Source organism: Pongo abelii, chromosome 2, assembly GCF_028885655.2.
Source record: "Pongo abelii isolate AG06213 chromosome 2, NHGRI_mPonAbe1-v2.0_pri, whole genome shotgun sequence".
Taxonomy (NCBI): Eukaryota; Metazoa; Chordata; class Mammalia; order Primates; family Hominidae; genus Pongo; species Pongo abelii.
Window position 1 is genome coordinate 208,863,082 of NC_085928.1, and position 13,418 is coordinate 208,876,499.

The 13,418-nt window shown below is 42.2% G+C and overlaps 2 protein-coding genes across 4 annotated transcripts in view; one reads left to right on the forward strand and one right to left on the reverse strand.

Annotated features, from left to right (window-relative positions):
• RUBCN (rubicon autophagy regulator) overlaps positions 1-686 on the reverse strand; it is a 74,559-nt gene extending 73,873 nt beyond the window's left edge. The window contains exon 1 of the mRNA XM_054551089.2: positions 496-686. The gene's annotated coding sequence lies outside the window, so the exon portion shown is untranslated. The remainder of the gene's footprint in view (positions 1-495) is intronic.
• Positions 687-1,060: 374 nt separating this feature from the next.
• FYTTD1 (forty-two-three domain containing 1) overlaps positions 1,061-13,418 on the forward strand; it is a 38,729-nt gene continuing 26,371 nt past the window's right edge. Inside the window, exons 1-2 of one of the 3 annotated variants that reach the window (XM_063721602.1) lie at positions 1,061-1,315; positions 11,050-11,181. In XM_063721602.1, coding sequence (XP_063577672.1) covers positions 1,213-1,315; positions 11,050-11,181 — 235 coding nt within the window. In that variant the 5' untranslated portion in view covers positions 1,061-1,212. 3 annotated transcript variants of the gene reach the window in all.

Sequence of the window (13,418 nt, forward strand, 5' to 3'; positions counted from 1 at the left end):
AAATATTTTAAAACATGGGATCCCCAAGCAAAAAATAGTAAATGTGTCATTGGTGTTGAAGTTGGAAGCCACATGACATTGTGACATGACTAAATTAAGCAGAGGCTACTGTGGTTTTGAGATGGCTCGTTTCCATGCTAAAGGAATTTTTGCATTTTATGAATTGGAGAGGAGAAAGGCGACAGAGATTTCTAGGTGGACAGAATGCATCTGGTATTGTCCTTAGATGTAAATATCCGAGATAGTTTTAAGCTGTATGAGGGTGATATAACCTAAATGCTTCCACATAAACGCAGTTACTTCAGGGAAGGAGAATGAGGTAAGAAGAGAGGGAAATACCGTATGTTGTAAACGGAAAAAAGTTATCATGCAGGAATTCATCAAATATTAAATTGTTTTCCCGTAGGGATGATTAAAAAGTAAACGAACCCTTCTATCCATTCCCAATGCAAATGAATTAGAAGAAAATGCAGTTACATCAACAGAGGTACTTACCCCGCCCGAGGGCAGCTGAGGTCTTATTAGGGTAGTAAACACCGTGCCAAATGTTTTCAGAGTGCCGATCGAGAGATGGTACAGACACGGGAAACCTTAGCATTTACTTTGGATGTTAAGGTGACGCAGGAACCGTCACTGCAGCGTTTGCTTTGCGTTCAGATGCGGCAGCTCAGCGCAGCTGTAGGTGGAGGAGCGTGCCAGGGAGACGGGAGCTGGGATGCAGCTGCAATCTACACTCGCAGGGGTCTGTCCTGCCTCCCGAGGCTGCATCGCAGTGGGCGCGAAAGGCTCGTGTGTACCGAAGTATAGGGGACGTGTCTGCAGCAGGAGGGACGCGAACGACACGGAGGATTATGATATCACTGAAGGCATAAGATTCAGAGGTGCCCGCGGTCTAGCATCCCCCAGTTTGGGCGGAAAGTCGAACTGCTCACAACGGCGGTCCTCGCGAGCGCCCAGCGCAGCGGCTGCAATGCCTCGTCCGATCCTGCGAGGGCCGCTAGGAGCGAGTCACGGCGCGGGGCCGCTCTGGTCGCCCGCGAGTGTCGGTGGCCCCGCCCCGCCCCGCCCCGCCCGCAGCCGCGGGTGGAGACCGAGGACGGCGCCGGCGCGTGCGCGCTCCCTCAGTGCGGCGGGCTGCGTGCGCGAGTGGGAGGTGGCAGGCCTGCGACTCCGGCCTTGCCCGCGCCCGCTCCCAGCGCGACGTCTCCAGCCATGAACCGGTTTGGTACCCGGTTGGTGGGAGCCACGGCGACCTCTTCGCCGCCGCCGAAGGCCCGCAGCAATGAAAACCTCGACAAAATAGATATGTCTTTGGGTGAGGGGCCGAGTTGGGCCGAGTTGGAGTGCGGGGGAGGGCGCGGGTGGAACCCGGCGGCGCGGTTTGTGGGGGCAGGGGCGGTCGGCCGCAGTTGCTGGCGGAGTTTTCTCGCTGGTGGGCGGACCCGAGCGGAGGCCCCGAGGACAGCCGGGAGCGCAGGCTCGACGCCAGGTGCCCGGCTGGACCGCGAGGGACCCGGGCGTCCCCTCCGCCGCGGCTGTCGGAGGAGGGGCTGTGGAGGCGGGGGCCGGGGCGCTGCGGGCCCGAAGGGTCGCGGGGTCGCGGGGGGCGTCTCTTCTCCCCAGAGGGGCTACGGCTCGCTGCTCGCCGGCTCTTTGTGAGGAGAGGTCTGCGGGTTTCCCCGGAGCGCGTTCGCGGCGGGCGTTATCGGGGAGCGAGGGGAATGGTCCGACCGAGCCGTTCTCTGAAGAAAGGTCTTGGAGAGCCCGGCCGGGGCTGCGGTCGGGTAAACCAGCGCTTCCGGAGCTTTCCCTGGTCGCCGGGCGTTCCAGGCCGGCGCTGGCCATGGCTGCCGGGCGCGACTCTCGGGGCCACCTCCGGCCGCGGCCCCGGAGCGTCTGTCAGAAAGGAAGCAGCGCTCGGCCGCCCGTGGGATGTTGTTGCGTATTGAGCGCTGCCTAGAAAAGCACAGTCTCCCTCTCCAGGCCTCAGAGCTGGCTAATGGGGGAAAAAGCAAGCATCTTTGAAGGAGAGATGATTGCTGCGGCTCGCTGAGAAGCCAGGTAAAGCGTGGGGTTCTTGAGCGCATCTAAGAGGGTGGCGTGGTTTCCTGCCGATTAGATAAAAAGCAGGAGGTTGGTGATTCCGTTAAAATCCAGCCCTGACACTACCGAGGCACCAGCCGCTGTGGTTAGCTTAGGTGGGCTAAAAAGTACGAACATTTTTGTCGGGATTCAAGTGATGGCGTTGGGTGTAAGTCAGCTCTGCCAGCTGTTTGGCCGGCAGTTTTTCGGCTGTTTGAAAAGTACCTGACTAGTGGATTCCGAGGCGTACCCTTTCCCAGGACGGTCTTTAGGGTAATAACCGTCTTGGAAACCTTCTTTCTGTTTTCATTTCTTCCCATTTGTCTTGTGTGTCTTTTGTTGTGGTTTATCTGGAACATTTTTGGTTCCAGGTGAGATGGGAACTATTGATTCTAGGATTGCCACAGTCAGAATCCAATTGTGAACTAAGCAAATGATCAGAAATAATAGGTTTGGCCTCAAGTCTTGCCTTGCTGAGCTTGTAAGAAATGAGAAAGCCGGGGCTGGGCGCGGTGGCTCACGCCTGCAATCCCAGCCCTTTGAAGGCGGAGGCGGAGGCGGGCAGATGGCTTGAGCCCAGGAGTTCGAGACCAGCCCGGGCAACAAGGTGAAATCCTGTGTCTACTAAAAATACTAAAATTAGCCGGGCGTGGTGGCCGAGCGCCTGTAATCCCAGCTAAGGCAAGAGAATAGCTGGAACCCGCGGGCGGATGTTGCAGTGAGCACCACTGCACTCCAGCCTGGGCGGCAGAGCAAGAGAGACCCTGTCTCCCCCCGCCCCCCCCCCCCAAAAAAAGAGAGAAACCTTTTGAGGTAAGGCCAAGAAATAATGTAATAATGAATATTTATTGAGTGCTTACTACCTACCAGGTCCTGTACTAAGCATTTTATATGTTAACTCAGTTTATCCTCATAATAACTCTGTGAGGATTCTAGCGATCGAGAGCACGGAACCCAGAACCACATTGTCTCAGTTCAGGTCCTGGACTAAGCATTAAATTAATTAACTTAATTAATAATTTGAGATGGAGTGTGGCTCTGTCGCCCAGGTTGGAGTGCAGTGGTGCGATCTCGGCTCACTGCAACCTCCGCCTCCCGGGTTCCAGCAGTTCTTCTGCCTCAGCCTCCCGAGTAGTTGTGATTACAGGCACACGCCAGCACTGGTGGCTGGCTAATTTTCATATTTTTAGTAGAGACAGGGTTTCACCATGTTGGCCAGGCTGGTCTCGAACTCCTGACCTCAGGTGATCTGCCTGCCTCGGCCTCTCCTACAGGCGTGAGCCGCCTCACCCGGCCAGCATTTTATGTATTAACTCAGTTTATCCTCACGATAACTCTGTGAGGGTTGTACTCCTAGTGATTGACAGCATGGAATCCAGATCCACACTGTCTCCTTTGAGGTCCTGCCTCTGCCACTTTGTAACCGTGTAACCGTGGGCAGATGATTTCCCAGTGCCTCATCTGTAGAAAGGTGATAGTAAGTAGTATTTACCACATACGGTTGCTGAAAACATTAAACGAGTCAGAAGGCGTATGTGAACTGCGTAGAACAGGACCTGGTACACAGCACTGTATTTTTCTACATACACTATATATGTGTACATGTCTGTATGTATGCCTTTGTTTTTATACATACACTATATGTAGTGTGTATGTCTGTGTATATGCCTTTATTTTTATACATACAGTATATATATGTGTGTATGTCTGTATATATGGCTTTATTTTTCTACATACACTACATATATTTGTGTGTATCTCTATGGCTTGGTTATTTTTATACATACACTATATATATGTGTGTATGTCTATATATGGTTTGGTTATTTTTATACATACAGTATATATATGTGTGTGTCTGTATATATGGCTTGGTTATTTTTATACATACACTACATATGTGTGTATGTCTATATATGGCTTTGTTATTTTTATACATACACTTACATATATGTGTGTATGTCTATATATGGCTTGGTAATTTTTATACATACACTATATATATGTGTGTATGTCTGTATATATGCTTTTGTTATTTGTTGTTATTTCCATTTTACAGAAATCAGAGGCATAGAGAAATTAAGTAACTTGCTCAAAGTCATACAAGGTAGTTAAGTGGTGGTGCCAGGATTTCAGTCTGATTCTAGAGCCTCAAGCTGTTTTACACCTTGATTTCTTAAGTTTCTAGGTTTTCTGTTTGCTTTTTTGTATGTGTTTTGTTTGATTAGTATGTTCAAGTGAAGAAAACCGAGGGATAGTTCTCTTGGAGGTAGCAATGAAGTGCTGTGGAGAGCTGAAACAGCTTCATCTCTTTTTTCCCCCAGGAACATACAGCAGTCCCCTCTATTGCCTTTCTTTTGGTGAGAATTTTACAGAATTTTAAAGAATCCTAGACATCATCTATCCTAGACAGTTATTATGCTTTGTGAATGTTTAATCTTACCAGATTTGCAGAGGTTTTAGAACCTGATTTTTTTGTTTTAAATCATGGCTTTGCCAGGTGTATATGAATTTCATATAGAGTACCAAGTTTACCAAATAGCTGGCCTCATGGTTCAATTCCTTAATTTGAAAATGGGTGTTACGATGATACTTATTTCATAGGATTGTTGTGAATTAAGTGAATACATGTCAGAACTGTTGGTACTAACATTGCTGATGCCTGTACTGTAGTACTTACCACCACCAGTATTGCTACTGCTGCTATTACTTTTACCATGTATATTCCCCTAGTGCTATGGAAGAAACTTAAAATAGCTCATTGTAAGGAATTTTTTTAAAAAATTCTGATACCTGTGTATCTATTCATTGGGCAGGAGAAAGCCATTTTCTTTTTTTAGATTGAAAGAATCCTCTCGGCCATGGTAACTCATTTGACTTATTTGAAGATACAGGTAGTAAAATGTTGAAATGTGAAATGTAATTTTATATTTAATATGCTCTGCTACTTCTGATTTTTAGTTATATTTAGACTTTATATGCTGTATTTTATTTTATTTATTTATTTATTTATTTTGAGACGGAGTTTTGCTCTGTCGCCCAGGCTGGAGTGCAGTGGCACGATCTCGGCTTCCCAGGTTCACAACATTCTCCTGCCTCAGCCTTCTAAGTAGCTGGGACTACAGGCGCCCACCGCCACACCCGGATAATTTTTTGTATTTTTTAGTAGACACGGGGTTTCACCATATTAGCCAGGATGGTCTCGATCTCCTGACCTTGTGATCCGCCCACCTCGTCTTCCCAAAGTGCTGGGATTACAGGCGTGAGCCACCGCACCTGGCCTATATGCTATATTTTAAGATTAACTTTGTTAGTCAGAATTGTACTTTGCCTCTTTTTTTTAATGCTCCCCAGACCAAATTCATTTTTTTGGTTTACTCTCAAGGCTTGAGATTTTAGACTTTTGATGAAGAGTAAGTAGCACTTTGTTAAAGGAAAGTAGTGTCTCATAAATAGTGTCTTCCTAAGTATTCCCTTTATGCTTGTTGAGATACATGTTTATATGTCTGATGTTGACCTTTTAATTTTTTACAAAAGTTTTTGAGTGCCCTTAACTTTGATGAACTCTTCAATCAGCACACATTTCCCTTACACTACTCTTTTATAGCTTCTAATCCTCCCACCAATTGCTAGTTTTGCAACCACTATATTTTCTTTTTTTTATTATTATTATACTTTAAGTTTTAGGGTACATGTGCACAATGTGCACGTTAGTTACATATGTATACATGTGCCATGCTGGTGTGCTGCACCCATTAACTCATCATTTAGCATTAGGTATATCTCCTAATGCTATCCCTCCCCCCTCCCCCCACCCCACAACAGTCCCCAGAGTGTGATGTTCCCCTTCCTGTGTCCATGTGTTCTCATTGTTCAATTCCCATCTATGAGGGAGAACATGCGGTGTTTGGTTTTTTGTCCTTGTGATAGTTTACTGAGAATGATGATTTCCAATTTCATCCATGTCCCTACAAAGGACATGAACTCATCATTTTTTAAGGCTGCATAGTATTCCATGGTGTATATGTGCCACATTTTCTTAATCCAGTCTATCATTGTTGGACATTTGGGTTGGTTCCAAGTCTTTGCTATTATGAATAGTGCCGCAGTAAACATATGCGTGCATGTGTCTTTATAGCAGCATGATTTATAGTCCTTTGGGTATATACCCAGTAATGGGATGGCTGGGTCAAAGGGTATTTCTAGTTCTAGATCCCTGAGGAATCACCACACTGACTTCCACAATGGTTGAACTAGTTTACAGTCCCACCAACAGTGTAAAAGTGTTCCTATTTCTCTGCATCCTCTCCAGCACCTGTTGTTTCCTGACTTTTTAATGATTGCCATTCTAACTGGTGTGAGATGGTATCTCATTGTGGTTTTGATTTGCATTTCTCTGATGGCCAGTGATGGTGAGCATTTTTTCCTGTGTCTTCTGGCTGCATAAATGTCTTCTTTTGAGAAGTGTCTGTTCATATCCTTTGCCCACTTTTTGATGGAGTTGTTTGTTTTTTTCTTGTAAATTTGTTGAAGTTCATTGTAGATTCTGGATGTTAGCCCTTTGTCAGATGAGTAGGTTGCGAAAATTTTCTCCCATTTTGTAGGTTGCCTGTTCACTCTGATGGTAGTTTCTTTTGCTGTGCAGAAGCTCTTTAGTTTAATTAGATTCCATTTGTCAATTTTGGCTTTTGTTGCCATTGCTTTTGGTGTTTTAGACATGAAGTTCTTGCCCATGCCTATGTCCTGAATGGTAATGCCTAGGTTTTCTTCTAGGGTTTTTATGGTTTTAGGTCTAACGTTTAAGTCTTTAATCCATCTTGAGTTGATTTTTGTATAAGGTGTAAGGAAGGGATCCAGTTTCAGCTTTCTACATATGGCTAGCCAGTTTTTCCAGCGCCATTTATTAAATAGGGAATCCTTTCCCCATTGCTTATTTTTCTCAGGTTTGTCAAAGTTCAGATAGTTGTAGATATGTGGCGTTATTTCTGAGGGCTCTGTTCTGTTCCATTGATCTATATCTCTGTTTTGGTACCAGTACCATGCTGTTTTGGTTACTGTGGCCTTGTAGTATAGTTTGAAGTCAGGTAGCGTGAAGCCTCCAGCTTTGTTCTTTTGGCTTAGGATTGACTTGGCGATGCGGGCTCTTTTTTGGTTCCATATGAACTTTAAAGTAGTTTTTTCCAATTCTGTGAAGAAAGTCATTGGTAGCTTGATGGGGATGGCATTGAATCTATAAATTACCTTGGACAGTATGGCCATTTTCACGATATTGATTCTTCCTACCCATGAGCATGGAATGTTCTTCCATTTGTTTGTATCCTCTTTTATTTCATTGAGCAGTGGTTTGTAGTTCTTGAAGAGATCCTTCACGTCCCTGGAAAGTTGGATTCCTAGGTATTTTATTCTCTTTGAAGCAATTGTGAATGGGAGTTCACTCATGATTTGGCTCTCTGTTTGTCTGTTATTGGTGTATAAGAATGCTTGTGATTTTTGTACATTGATTTTGTACATTGACTTTGCTGAAGTTGCTTATCAGCTTAAGGAGATTTTGGGCTGAGACAGTGGGGTTTTCTAGATATACAATCATGTCCTCTGCAAACAGGGACAATGTGATTTCCTCTTTTCCTAATTGAATACCCTTTATTTCCTTCTCCTGCCTAATTGCCCTGGCCAGAACTTCCAACACTATGTTGAATAGGAATGGTGAGAGAGGGCATCCCTGTCTTGTGCCAGTTTTCAAAGGGAATGCTTCCAGTTTTTGTCCATTCAGTATGATATTGGCTGTGGGTTTGTCATAGATAGCTCTTATTATTTTGAGATACGTCCCATCAATACCTAATTTATTGAGAGTTTTTAGCATTGAACAGTTCTTTATTTTGATTAAGGTAGTAGTTATGCAAATCTATATATATGGCATAATTGCATAGAACTATACACACACACACACAAATGTAAATGCATATATAAATTGTGAAATGTGAATATGTTCTGTGGATTGTACCAAGATCAGTTTCCTGGTTTTGATATTGTACTATAATTATGCAAGATGTCAACATTGGGGGAGGTATTATGAAGTTTGCATCTTTCCGCCTTATACATTTCTTTGCAACTTTCTATGAATTTATAGATATTTCAAAATAAGTTTTTTTTTTAAGGGGAAAAAAAATCCATGTATAACTTTTGACTCCCCCAAACTTAACTATGGATAGCTTACTGTTGGCCAGAAGACTTACTGATAACATAGTCAGTTAACACATATTTTGTATGTTATATACTATATTACAATAAAGAAAGCTAGAGAAAAGAAATGTTACCAAGATAATCATAAGGAAGAGACAATATACTTAGTATTCATTAAGTGAAAGTGGGTCATCATAAGGGTCTTCATCTTTGACATCTTCACACTGAGTGGGCTGAGGAGGAGGAGGAAGGGGAGGACTTTTCTTGCTGTCTCAGGAGTAGCAGAGGTGGCAAGGTAGAGGAGGTGGAAGGGGAGGCAGGCATACTTAGCGCAACTTTTATTGAAAAAAAATGCATATCATTGGGCCCATGCTGTTCAAACCCATGTTGTTCAAGAATCAATTCTAGTTTCCAGAGGTTTGAGAGAGGAAGGGGAGCACAGAGGATTTTTAGGGCAGTGAACTACTCTGTGTGACACTATAATGGCGGATGCATGCCATTGTATGTTTTTCCACACCCACAGAATCCACAGCACCGAGTGTGAATCCTGATGTCAGCTATGGGCTTTGAGCGATAACGATGTGTCAATCAATGTAGGCTCATCAGTTGTAGCAAATGTACCACTCTGGTAGGGGAATGTTAAAATGGGGAAGGCTATGCATGTGTAGGGGGCAGGGGGCATAGGGGAAATCTGTGTGTCTTTGTCTCAAGTAAACCTAAAACTGCTCTAAAAAATAAAGTCAATTGAAAATAAAAAGAATCTTAAGAGAAAAAAAAAAACTTTGATGAACTCTTTTGTAGTTGGACATTAATTTCAAGAAGACAAATATTTTGGGGAGATTTGAGATATTTTGTGTGAATATTTGAGTGTAATTAAGAGTCTTAAAGATTAGAGATTGGTTAGGTAGAACAGTAATATATTACAAAGGACCTTCAAGTTATATTTCCTTCTCTGACTTCTGGAAAGACTAATTATAGTGACAAAAAAAATTGAGTTTAATTAGTTTCATAGAGTTTTATTAAGAAGTTGTTGACTGTATGCAATTTCTTTGTTTTATTTGCTTTCTCAATTATCAAATAATACTGGAATTAGGACTGTGGAGGAAATGTTTATGGTTTTGTTTTTTTTTGAGAGACAGTCTTGCTCTGTTTCCTAGGCTGGAGTGCAGTGGCGTGATCGTGGTTCACTGCAGCCTTGACCGCTTGAGCTCAAGGAATTCTCCCACCTCAGCCTCCTGAGTAGCTGGGACCACGGGCACGCACCACCATGCCTGGCTAATTTTTAAAAATTATTTGTGGAGATGAAGTTTTGCTGTGTTGCCCAGGTTGGTCTCGAACTCTTGGGCTGAAGCAGTCTCCCATCTCACCTCTAAAAGTGCTGAGGTTACAGGCATGTGTCACTGTGCCCAGCTGGATATTTCTTAAATGAGTATTTTTGACTTCTAGTAACCTCCTTTAACAGATATAAATGGGAATCTGGAGTACATTTAGTTTTCTGGTCTTCACCTTGTTCTGTTGTGGTATTTTTGTTTGTGAATTACCTTGGGGCAGTTTGGAAGTATGTTTGGAAGTAATGAGGCTTAGATCAGTGTAGAAAGAAAAATAAGGTAACCTTGAAGTACTTTGCTAGAGGTGAGCCATTAGTATTTTTTGTACTATGCCTTTATTATGGCACTTGTTTAATTTTGTATTTTCTATTTGCATGTCTGTTTCCATCAGTACTTTTAAACTTATTTAGAAAAGGGACCGTATTTTACTTTTGTTTCAGTTATAGCACAACCTGACACATATATTCGTTGCATGTAGTATATGCTCAATAAATATTTGCTGAATTTCAACATTTAGTATTTTAGTTGAATGGTTTAATTTTTGATTACCTATATATTGGAAGGTGGTCATCTTTTTTTACTTTTTTTTTTTTTTTTTATGGAGTCTCGCTGTGTCACCCAGGCTGGAGTGCAGTGGCGTGATCTTGGCTCACTGCAACCTCCGCCTCCCAAGTTCAACCAATTCTCCTGCCTCAGCCTCCCGAGTAGCTGGGATGAAGGAATGCACTGCCATACCCAGCTAATTTATTTATTTATTTATTTTTTGTATTTTTAGTAGAGACGGGGTTTCACCATGTTGGTCAGGCCAGTCCCAAACTCCTGACCTCAAATGATCTGCCCACCTCAGCCTCCCAAAGTGCTGGGATTATAGGTGTGAGCCACCGTGCCTGGCCGGAAGGGGGTCATCTTTAAAAAATGGAGGCTTCTGTGATTATGGGAAGTAAGTAAGAAAATGGAGGCTTCTGTGATTATGGGAGGTAAGTAGGAAAATGGAGACTTCTGTGTTCTTGGGAAGTAAGTAGGAAAATGGAGGCTTCTGTGATTATGGGAAGTAAGTAGGAAATTGGAGGCTTCTGTGATTATGGGAAATAAGTAGGAAATTGGAGGCTTCTGTGATTATGGGAAGTATGTAGGAAAATGGAGGCTTCTGTGATTATGGGAAGTAAGTAGGAAAATGGAGGCTTCTGTGATTATGGGAAATAAGTAGGAATAACTTTTGTAAACAGGCTTCTGCTTGATTCATCAGGTAAAGAAATACTATGGCCAATAGCACTCTTCATTAATTGGTAGATCTGCTTTGGGCTATTGTAAAATGGCTGATTCTTGTTATTATCCTCTTATGGAAGTGCTTTCAAAGTAGAAAAGAAGTTAGGAACGTAGGACATCTATCAGCTAGAAAATGAAACTGAGTAATTGAGTTAAGTTAAAATGAAAATAATTGGCATTTCCTCTATCATAGATGATATCATCAAGTTGAATCGAAAGGAAGGGAAGAAGCAGAATTTTCCAAGACTAAATAGAAGACTCCTCCAGCAAAGTGGTGCCCAGCAATTCAGGATGAGAGTGCGATGGGGAATCCAACAGAATTCTGGTAAGTTTTGAAAGTAAGCTTTAATAGAAAGCTGTTATTTGTGTGTTCATAGTGTGCTGTCTTTAGCATATGCTTAACGTGGAGGAAATGCATCAGTACTCCTCTATGCCTGGGTTTTTGTTTAGATCTAAAACCTGGTAAAAATTTCAGTAGCCTTCGATAGGCATAACACTGTTTCTTAAACATTTTAAGTCATTTAAAAGTAACTTCAGTTTATACGTAGTCTAAATTATATTCAGAGTTTAGAATTGCAAAGGATCTTATATATCATGAGCTCCTATCTCCATCCAGGTGAGATGTTCCTTTAATAGTCTGTCTAATGGATGACTAACTCCAGCTTAAATATATTCAGTGAAACAGCATACTACCTCACAAGTATGAGCCACTGTGCCTGGCCTCTTAATTTGAATTAAAGCATGCCTATCACTTCGGTAAAGTTATAGAAAGCAAATTTTCTTTTATATATGAGAACTCTTTAAGTATGTGGAGACTACTATTACATTCTGCATAGAAAATGACCTCCAGACTCCTTATCTTATCATCCAAAAACTTTAGGATTTGATAAATCTTCCAAAGGTGACACTCAGAAATGAATGCTTTAGAGATAATATGGAACTCTGTACATTTAGTTATTTTTGATAATCTGGAAGCTTATTTATAACCATCTTGATTGAAGGTGGTAATTGAACACTATATGGCGTGTTAACTTCTTTATCAGCAATATCAGAATTTTAGAATAAATATTTGTTCAAATAAAAGAACTAAATCTTTTTCAGATGTGTAAAACTATGTTGACAAACTAACTTCCAAATTGGTTTTTATTCTATATGTTGAAAAACATAAAAATAATCTCCGGTAGGTTGAACATAATTAGTTCTGTGTTTACAGCTAATATCCCATTATATCCTCAAAATATATATAACTGAAGCTGAGCACAGTGGATCATGCCTGTAATCCCAGAACTTTGGGAGGATCAGTTGAATCTAGGAATCTGAGACCAGCTTGGGCAACACAGGGAGACCCTGTCTCTACAAAAAATTTAAAAATTAGCCAGGCGTGGTGGGACCTCTTTCTGGTCTCAGCCACTCAGGAGGTTGAGGTGGGAAGATGGCTTGAGCCTGGGAGATCAAGACCACAGTGAGCCGTGATGGCACCACAGCACTCCAGCATGAGACTCTGTCTCAAGAAAAGTACATATAACTCAGATTGGGCCCTTAAAAAAAATTATTCATCTCTAATAATTTTTTGATTAGTTGAACCTAAGGGAATAAGTTTCATGACAGGTATTTAACTGTAGCAAATGAAGTTTAGTTCCAGTGATTTATATTTAAATTTTTTTTTGAGACGGAGTTTTGCTCTTGTTGCCCAGGCTGGAGTGCAATGGCACGATCTTGGCTCACTGCAGCCTCTGCCTCCCGGGTTCAAGCGATTCTCCTGCCTCAGCCTCCCAAGTAGCTGGGATTACAGGCATATGCCACCATGCCCAGCTAATTTTGTGTTTTTAGGAGAGACAGGGTTTCTCCATGTTGATCAGGCTGGTCTCGAACTCCCAGCCTCAGGTGGTCCACCTGCCTCGGCCTCTTGCCTCAGCCCCTCAAAGTGCTGGGATTACAGGAGTGAGCCACTGTGCCCTGCTCAAATATTTCTTATAAATGTTATTGAACATACTACATATTTTTTGTATTCTTTGTTTTTAAAATAACTGTTGAGAGTTCTAAGAACCAGAAATATATTTATTAATGTTTATCAAATATTTAACATTAATATATTTCAGTGTTAAATACTTGATAGATACCCTAAACTGATTTGGTCCTAGGGGGTACATAAAGTTGTGGTCTTCTACTTCAAGGAATTAATTTCCAGTGTTAGAGATAAGATGGAAAAGGTAGTGTGGGAGAAATGTCATAAGAGAAATTCAAATAGTATTGTAGGACTTTACAGATTTTGTACTAAGAAGATCAGGAGTGATTTAATGGATAAGGTGAAATATGATCTAGTTCATGAAGTGTCAGAAAAGCTTTCCTTTTATGGATGTTATGATCTGAGTCTTGAAATAAATGATATCTAGGGGCAGCTTAGAATCTCATAAGATTGAGCTTGCCTTTGTATGTTTATTGCTTACATGTCACAGGGGCTAAAATAGAACAGCTGCCACTGTTACTGAATGTACAGAGATAGAGGATTGTCTTAAACTCTGATTGGCTAGGAAAAAGTTCAGATTTCCACGTTGTAATGGC